Source organism: Ruditapes philippinarum, unplaced genomic scaffold, assembly GCF_026571515.1.
Source record: "Ruditapes philippinarum isolate M1 unplaced genomic scaffold, ASM2657151v2 ctg629_1_1_1_1, whole genome shotgun sequence".
NCBI classification, from domain to species: Eukaryota; Metazoa; Mollusca; class Bivalvia; order Venerida; family Veneridae; genus Ruditapes; species Ruditapes philippinarum.
Window position 1 is genome coordinate 50,586 of NW_026858135.1, and position 10,133 is coordinate 60,718.

Consider the following 10,133-nt stretch of genomic DNA (forward strand, 5'->3'; position numbering starts at 1 on the left):
ATGTCAAGAGGTCTGGCAAATGTTGGAATAAGGCTCGGTGACTGACTTCATGTTCTTTGTGCGTTTTACCAAAATATGCTTGATAAAATTCATTTTAGAAAATTCAGACGTTTTATCAATTCAATTTGATGATAAGCTTTGTATAAACAAAGGTGCGGAAAGACAGTTACATAGTTGCTCATTTTCGATCTTTTGGCTAACAGTTCTTTCAATTTTAATTGCTTATTGGCTTTTCTCATATCTACGCACATTCACCTGTATATCTGAATCATTTGGTGCTGGAGCAGCTGCCAAGTCCGATACTTATAGTGTAAATTACGTCTATCACCTTATTGTTAATATCCACCTCCTCCAACCCTTGCATTTGAGCGCAACACGCATTTGACCTGAGGCTCCATGTCATCTAGGTGCAGGGTAACTGGTACAACACATTCATCAATACATTAATATGAAACTTACTTTTCCTGGCTTTTAGACATCCTGAGCCTGAAAAATTCGTTAACAATATTTAATGATGAACCGCTATTATCAAAGACATTCTTATGATCTAGCTGTAGCCACGTTGGTTCTTCAAACCCGACATGCGCACGCTGTTGTTTCATAGAGCAAGAAAGTTAACACACATTGCTCAGTACTGTTTTGTTTCCAGGAGTGTCTTAAAGCTAATAGCTTCCTACACTATCTGACTAAAATAAATTCTTAATACACTTAATACATTTGCATTATCACAATTCAATCTGATCCTTTTTTTTTGGCACTTTGTTCCATCTGACATTAATCTTTATAAGACTTCATTGATATTTTATACTATTTTCAAAATTTACGTTTTATAAATTTTATATTGTTATCATCCGCATCATGCAGTCTCTACGAGTGAATGTTTTTCTTTTTCAAGAATTTTAACCTATTTTGTCTTACTCTTTATCTCAAAGATATTTACTTTATTTAAAACATCATTTCCTTTCTTGAAAATAGTTAAAATGGGAACTTGAATGGTCGCCTAACACGACAAATTTGAAATGTTTCAGACTAGGTTTGGCTATCCAATTAAAAAACGTCACTTGTTTAAATATTTGTTTATATAGTGCTAAAGTGAATGTATGAACAAAGACAGAAAGACCATCAAACGCTTCATAAGAAATTGGTATTATTGTCGCCGTTATCTTTGTACATTAAAGTATTTCATAAAGTAGGCAAAACTACGCACCATTTAGTTAACAGTTAACTTTGTCATTGGAATTTGAGGCTGCTAGGACAGAGAAACAAAAACAAACAAAAAAGAAGATAAAGGAGCTTGTAATGTAACAACACAAATGACATCAAGATATTGTAAAATACTAGTAGTTGTCAAGAAATTTTGTGAATGTATGGATTAAACTATATAAACATCTAACGACTACGCACTTGCAGTCATCACATCCTATTTTCTTAAGAAAATAACATATGCTGGGTCATCATTGTGTGTTTCTTTCATGAAAATGACTATTCTACCTCATTAATTGCCTCATTAATAGATTAGTAAGAAATGACAAGGGAAACATTGCCCATTTCATAGAAAATGTCAAGAAATTAAGAAAGCAGGAGAGACAGAAAGTTTATAGGTAATCCGCAAAAAATCTTGGACTAAATTATAAAAAGTCTGACTTGTCTCTTCATATAATGCAGTGTCACGTGTCGAATAAAGAGTTCCATGATTTTACAATATACGAGATATCGTAAGATATTGATGGCCGCCTGTTTTGAAATATGATTCCTTGATAAATCACGACATTCGGAATTACTAGGAGACTACTTATCGACAGTTCAATATTGTTGTAATTATGATGCTTCGATAGGCAGACATCTCATTTATACGTGATTGCGAGGGTACATTTGTTAACTATACTGGCATGCGAGCAGTTCCCGTACAAAAATCGTAGTTACTTAAACATCATTTTTTATTACGCTCACTCACCAAAATTTGAATGTTACACACCAATATTCAGCTCGTCACACAAATCATGGAAATTCCATCATGTTCTAAACATAGAATAACCCTTACTTATGAGGCCTCATATGGGGTACAGAAATTATCCATTTTTTTGTATGAAGAGAAGTAGTTCCCGTACATAAAAATTAACCCATTATAATTATACAATTTTATTATATCGGACCTATTTTTCATTTATAATTGTTGAACAGACCATTTTCTAAGAGATAAATAGATGTAATTCAGGAAATAGAAAGCAGACTAAATGCGTGTATCTATTATCCGGTACCGTTACCCCCAACGCATTCACATGCGATGGCATGCTTGTATGCATGATATTTTACGTATCAAAGCCATAAAATTATTTTATATAGTAATATTGGTAAAAATTCTGATAATTAAACAAGTTTTCCTAACATTGCCTTCTTATCTGTAAACTAGTGGTATTAGTGGAAAACCCTTTAACATGCCTCACGTGTAAGTATATTTGCGCATGCGCGCAAGGACGGAATCCCCCAGATAAAACAAGGTCACGTTTTGATAACGCACAGGTGAAAGTGATTTAAAATGAGACTTTTTATACGTACTGCCGAACTGACACTTAGATTTTGTCTCGTTTATGTATCTGCTTGATTTGAAATGAATTTTTGAAGAATGCATGTAAAAATCAAGCGTTTAAATGAAAAATACGGGTACTGCTTCTGTACGGGAACTGCTCGCATGCCAGTATAACTCACACGACGATATTTTTGGGGATGAAATACTTATTGAGACATTTTAAGTCATAATTTCTCTAACTATTTATCATAATTAGTGATTTATATATTTCTTTGTTTTTCCTTATTCTATTCCGTACGTTTGTAATATTAGTGTTATCATTTATTATAAACGAGGGAAAAATGAATATTTAAAAGGGTTTTAAAAGGGGAAAATCCTGAAAAATCCGATTTAAGCAAAAATGTTTTATTTACTTGAAAGTTAATTGAAAAATATTCGAGTAAATGCGTAAATATCAAAAAAAACCTATAAAAATAGAAACGATAACGCACTGCATATCTAAACCCAACATAGTATTGCACTGCGGGACGCCTTGTTTTTTCATCATTAAAGCTAAATTAATTTCGGTGTGCGCAAACAAAATAGATTAAATTAGCCCTTTTATGAATTTATGCCATCATATATTGTATGTACAAATAGATGTTAGACAAAAACAAATACATGTACTGAAATACTTTTATTTATCTGATATTGTTTGTGTTTACCTTAGCTAACTTTATATATTTGTAAGTTATGGTTGGCTTTGTCTTAAGATAATATTAAAATTTATTCATATTATCAAGAAGTTTGCAATGGGATAAATGAAAGGTGTAGATATATGCGATACTTCAGTTTTGAAAATTAAATCAGATAAAGGTTTTGCCAGGCTTAAGCCGATAGCACATTTGTCTTTTTTTTTTTCAAGCGCCTCAGTGAACATTATGCATATTTTTTTCATCCCACTAACAACCTGTAGTCCAACTATAAGTTTCTCAGTTGCTGCATTGCAGCAACATGTGCACTTGTTTCACAGATAATTTTACTGTAGAGCTAGCTGTATATTGGAAAATGCGCGTTCCCCAAATGCACTATACGATAAATATAACTTTGCTATTGAAAACATTATTGATTTTCAGGTAGTCAGTTCTGTAATCTAGTGTAATATAATGAGGGATATGTATTCAATATGAATTATGACATTACCTTGAATGTCGTTGGATATATTTTTTATAAATGTTCAAGAAGAGAAGACTCGTTATTATTATTTTTTATTTTAGCGTAGAACATGCATGGATTACCCAGGAACAAAGACTTTTCGAATAATTAAAAATCTTGAGCAGCAAGCTGACAAAGGTATACAATATTGTTCATCTTTTGCCAAGATTTCACATTCAGTTGCATATGTAATAATCGTAAATTGACTAAAAGTATTAAGGAGTTTACGGTTTAATGAAGTGCAAAAATGAATTATATGTGAAGAAAAAATCGTCAACATTCGGAGAAACAAAATAATTAGAATGATAATTACAAGAAAATGCGGATTTTACAATAGAATATTATCATTTGGAGACGCAAAAACAAGACTGGAGTTTTATAAACGATGAACAATACGTTCGAATTTGGAGCACCATTTCGGCTGAAGGACGTTAGTTCACACTGCATGCATATAATCGTTCCTATTGAGGCATACGTTTTTCCAGTTTTATCTATTCTGGTGTTTGGTATAAACATTTTAGCTGTGTTTGTTTTCCTTCAAAAACGCGTGAGATCTCACACTACTTTCTTACTAACATTAATTGCTATAACCGACCTACTAAACATTACTTTTCCTACGTATTTCTGTGTATATTATTACACTCTAGGTCACTACAAAGATTATGTTACCTACCAGATGTGTTCCTTGACCTACATATTAGGTATCGTTTCTGTTAAATTTTTTAACGCTTTATCCTTGTGGCTGACAGTTCTCTTGGCTTATACACGTTGTAGATGTTTAAAGGATCCCTTTAATGCGCACAAGCTTCACACTTCTAAGAAAGTTGCCATATATGTTATCTTTATTATAGCCTTTACGATTATAACCCATATGCCATCGGCATTTTTATTTGAATTTTCTTCAATCACATCCAGCGACTCGGATTCAAACACTACAAAACAAATGTGTGTCATAGAAGAGTCGAACTTTATCTTTCACAATTCAAATATAGCAAGAAAAGTTCAGTTTTGCACTGAAACGTTATTAGATTCCATCGTTCCTTGTTTCATTCTGGTGTACTTAGATTTCGTTATCTTACTAACATTAAAGGAAGCAATCATACGGCGTAGGTCATTGAGACGCCGTAATACAAAGGATTCAATAAAAAAGAATGAATCAAGTAACAGAGGAATGCAGCGTCAACAAAACCGCATAGGTACAAGTATATCACGATTATTTAAACGTAAAAACATGGAACAGGATCACGAAATAAATGAAACAACACCTGTTGATATAACTGACATTAATAATAAAAACCCAAAAATTAAAATAGTCTTAGAAAATCAAATACAATCTTGCAGTTCATCCAGTAGAGACACTGCAAAGCAGAAGTTATTCGGAAAGACAAACACTAAAAGTGTTGATTCTGCGTTTGATAGACTCGACAGAGAAAGTCACATGACATCATGGCTAATTTTTATGGTTGCGGCAATTATATCTCTGCACGAAATTCCTTTGGCAATTTATAATACTTATGTGCTGGTAAAACATGCTGGTGCTTCTTTGCCATTGGATGTGTATGGTTGTTTATCGGTTATCCTTCTATTATGGCAATATGTTACATATTTGGTCATTTTTCTCATATATGTTTTTATGAGTGGTGTATTTAGAACCGAGTTGAAGAGAATACTGGGAAAATTATGTGGAATGGATACTGCAAGATCAGCAGAGAAACAGAAAGTTTTTCTGAGTCCATGTTCAGTGCGTAAGACTATAAGCAGAGATCGTGATACCAGATTACATCAAATACATGGAAGTGATTTCGAGACGGAGATTTAAAATATTGCGTAACCGCTTGATTAAAAATATTTTCTTACAAATGAAATAAGAAAAAAAGAATGTCGAATCTAGTTACCATTGACATTTAAAAAAAGACAACTCAACTTTCAAATATAATTTGAAGACAATATAAAGAGAACAATTTCTGATGTTATACATGAAAAAAACAACGGTTTTATGTTAATGGTTAAAAAAATCATTATACTTTTCATAAACTTGGCGACAATTATGTTTACATTTTGTTTTGCTTTTCTTTTATAAATGACATTCAAATTGTTCCATATTTCTTTTCTTCATATCGTTCAATAAACTTGTCAATACAAAATGTAAATATTGATATTTTAGATAAAATGTAAAATAAATATGTTAAAATCAGTTGATTTGTTATTTTCTGGTAACCACCATATTGTTTATAAACACAATATGCCTCAGAAATATGTTTATAAAATTCTTTTGAAATATCAAACATGTGTTTATGATGTTTTTATAATGGATATAGAACATGTTAGATGTTTAACTGTTGATGTCAGCAGGCTGAACATGCAGTAATAGAACACCAAAGTAATCCCTAGAATGCCAATTACTGTCAAATTTTCAAATAGTTTCCTTATCAAAAAGTGGTAAAATGACTCTTGTCGCGTGAAGATTGGCGTGCTAAAATAAGTTAGCAGTTTATGCGTTAAAAGAAAATATTTGTGTAAATAGTTAAAACAATTTCGAAAGTTTGGACCCACAATTGTATATGTTATAATGTTAGTCTGTAGGTAGTCCATATATTTATTTATGCCATGTCATTTTATACGAAGAGGGAAATGTAATCAAAATACGAGATTAAAAGGGATATGTCTTCTTATATTTTACCATTACATTATCGGTAATACCTACTGACATTTCTGAGATGAATATCGTATATAATATAACATTCGTATGCCGGCATATTTATATACATTTTCTTTTTGCCAATATAATGCTGTCATACGTAGTTTTCACCAATAAGTAATCTCCCGTTCCAAAAACGGAGACTTTAGAAGCAAACTCGATTTCATATCATTTTTGTCTGTAAATAATCAAAATTTCAATAATGATAGATGTGGTAGAACGACTGTTATCCATCCTTTCTTTTTCTAATTGACGGCTAGTATCCTATGGTTTAAGGACAGTTTTGCACTTTGTGCTTGGTAAAACATGTAAACAAACGTCACAAAATCATTTGAAATTAATTTTAAATGAATAAAAAACACACACGTACATAAAACAACAAAAAAGACTTGCCATGCATGTCAATATTGGAATATTGACTCGAAAAGTCCAAGAATGCATTAGACTCATATGTTTCAAGATACAAATCATTTGGTTACTTTAATATGATTGACTTAAAAATGTTTACAGTCTATATCAAAGGAAGGAAATACTTTATATGCCCTTACTGCAATATACTGTGATTATTGTCTAAAATTACAAACTTGATTATCCTGTCTATAAACACTTTTGAAACACTAATGGACCATACAGACTAAACGTCTTTTGTAATTTTAGTACATAACCAAAGAATAATTGCATCTTATAATTAGTATCTTTATATTCAGATATTATCTTGTGCAATGTATATAAACACGCAGATGATTGTTTTCTGTACTCTATAGTCTTCTCAATTTAATTATCTGAAAGGCAACTTAACAAATGTGTGTTTCATTAGGGCAAGCTATATTATGTCATGTTTGTTTTTGATGGTGTTAAAAAAGGAATATTATACTTCAATTTGTTAAAAAAAATCATTGTTACCTCATATATCAATTAATGTATTGCGTCAGTTGTGCAATATGTTATTGGTATCTTCTGAAAATTCAACCTCATTTTAGCAATAGAAATAGCGTTTGGAACACCTCACTGGTTTTCAATAATCATCTAGGAAATGATACTGATTAAAGAAAGTCTACTACGTAACCTTTAATGTAAACAAGCGTGTGTAATCTTTCTATAATATATTTGAAGTATGTTAAAAAGTATTGTATATTATTGAAAAAATATGTTTGACAGTCACAACCAATTGCCTTCAATTACGTATGACGTTTCATCATAAGGTATGTCATTTGTACTTTCTGTTTCCGATAACATTTTAACAAAAGTCATAAATATTGTACTTTTTACTTTTATATCTATACAGTTACGTAATTGGCTGTTATTCGATATAACAACATAAAGTAACTTAATAAATCTCAACATTTACATATTCTAGATCCATTTGACACATTTTTAAATTCATAGCGTAAAATCCTATATAAATTTTAGATTAAATAAACAAGGAAAAATGAAAGATATTTACATCTTTAAAAAATAATCCAATTAATTCAATATACCGTATCTAACTTACCACAAGTATTACTAAATCAATTGTATCAGTTGAGATCTAAAGGACGGTAAGAAATTACAAAAGTACCCTTTGAAATAACAAAAAATTATACAAAGAAGAATACTCTATTAACAATAAACAACCCACAGCTATTGATTCCACAATAAAATAACTAATTGGCAATTATGACTCGACCAGCCGTTACACTCCTGAATACATTTTGTCATTTAAGAGAAACACGTTTTACATTTATCTGATTTTGCTTTGTTTCATTGCTTCTAATGAATACAGCACGAGTATGCGATTGTATCATACATTAAGGATGATTTCCTAAAGGAATATGTTAAAATGAATTTTCAGATGAATGTGACAACAATACCAGGAAACCTTTGCCTTACACATTTGTTTACCGTAGTGACACAACTTACAAAGCGACACTTATTTGATGTTAGGATAGCAGATAGTGAACACAGCCCAATAGCAATCAATTATATCACCAACTTTATCTGGGAAATTATCATAATATCATAGTGATATGATTTAGAATATTTTTTATTTTCGAAAATTAGTGCATAACAATATTCTAAAGGCTGGAAAATATAATTTCTCCAAATTCGTCACTGTATAAAAGGTGAGCGTTGGAGTACTGATGTACAAAAGGTGCCTTTTGACAAATGTTCAAATGTTTATGATGGCGTCGATTTTCATGCGTTTTTATGACGCCCTTTTTCGATAAAAAATAACACTGCACATAAAGTCCTTGAAACTTGATTTCATAAGAACCAACGTTAAAATGAAATGAAGTCTAAATGTATAATTTCAGGTTTAACTCCAGCAAATTTTGACAAGATAGATCTATGTTTGTATTAGGCACTTTGTGTATCATCAAACGTACGTCGCGATTTATTACCTGCGTCTGCGCCAATTTGGCGTTACCATGGTAATTAAAGCGGACCGACATTTACTCGACAGTTACAAAAATAAAAAAAATAAAATCATTTTAGTGTAAATAGATAAAATGGGTTGGAGTGTTTGCCTTTTTTTATCCAGCAGGTAGGGTCGTTTTAACCCCTGGTGTTGCTTTAAGTTTGTAAAACCCGAGGTAAGCCAATATCACCCTTCCTGCTTCGGCTTCATTGACCTTAATTGTGTTTGTTTGTCACTGTAAAACCAAACCAAACAAAACTAACATTAAACTTTAAGTAGGAGATAACATGGAAATTATCAGACATATAAAGAAACAGGATAATTCTGGACCATTCCTTCAATGGCTCATACAGCAATCTAATATTGGCGAAAACCGGCCAGACTTCGTTCTAATGCCCCAAACGATTGTATATATAGTTTCTGAATTATCATTTTTTCTGTCTGTCCGCTTTTTATTTCTGTCACTTTGTTGATGTGTTATGATAAAATTTGTTATTAATGTGTAGCACATGGAGATGGATGCGTTGCTTGCATGACCCAAGTTTAAAGGTCAAAGATCTAGATCACCACACTGTTAGAGAATTTCCTATAAAAAGTCGTGTTTGGTCAAGAAAGCTGTCATTCCTGGATTAATAATAAAGCACATTGATGGTTGTGTCCAATCAGCACGTTAAGCAATGTCTTTACGGGGCGGTTTTTTAAATAATTAGTTTATAATTTTGTGTTGATGACCACGTGTCACATCCATTACCTTTTTGACACTCACAGTCCTCTTTGCAATAATTACATGTTTTTTTGTTCATACATTACAACAATCTTTAATTTGGGCTAAAATATTGAAACAAGTCTCGTCATGATGACTGTGAAATAACGTGCATTTATATTTGGAAACTGTTTAGCGAAAAATTTCCTCTCATTGCACGCGTGCTTTTTCTGCTAATTTCGTAGCAGTTCTTGTACAAATTTTACTCCTACGTTTATCATATTTCATGTTATGAGATTTCAGCAATATTTGCTGTTTTACCAGCGATGTATCTTGCATCAGTAGCAACTACATTGTATTTCTTTCACACTGTTTTCTCATGAAGGCCATATGGTGCATTCTTTTGTTAACTCACATTCGAATTTCATAAACCAACGAATTTTTTATTTTATAAAAATACTCGCACAAGAACCGTTATCATTGTTAAAGTGATGTCGACTCTTAACTTGTGGTAACTTAAATGATGAACATGTTTAGTTGATATAGTCAAAGCATATAAAACAATGTGAAATTACATACTTTCTTCATGGTAAAAATGTTAAAAAGTTGAAAC

The 10,133-nt window shown here is 31.6% G+C and overlaps 1 protein-coding gene across 1 annotated transcript; it reads left to right on the forward strand.

The window, feature by feature from the left end:
- Window positions 1-3,628: 3,628 nt before the first annotated feature.
- Window positions 3,629-5,845, forward strand: LOC132752246 (sex peptide receptor-like). Its single transcript, XM_060742563.1, has one exon. It carries the CDS (start codon window positions 4,107-4,109, stop codon window positions 5,538-5,540), a length of 1,434 nt encoding a protein of 477 aa, XP_060598546.1. The 5' UTR covers window positions 3,629-4,106; the 3' UTR covers window positions 5,541-5,845.
- Window positions 5,846-10,133: the final 4,288 nt, after the last annotated feature.

Bases quoted from the DNA above. Each gene is read 5' to 3' on its own strand.
- LOC132752246 (XM_060742563.1), top strand. From the start codon at position 4,107: ATGAACAATACGTTCGAATTTGGAGCACCATTTCGGCTGAAGGACGTT.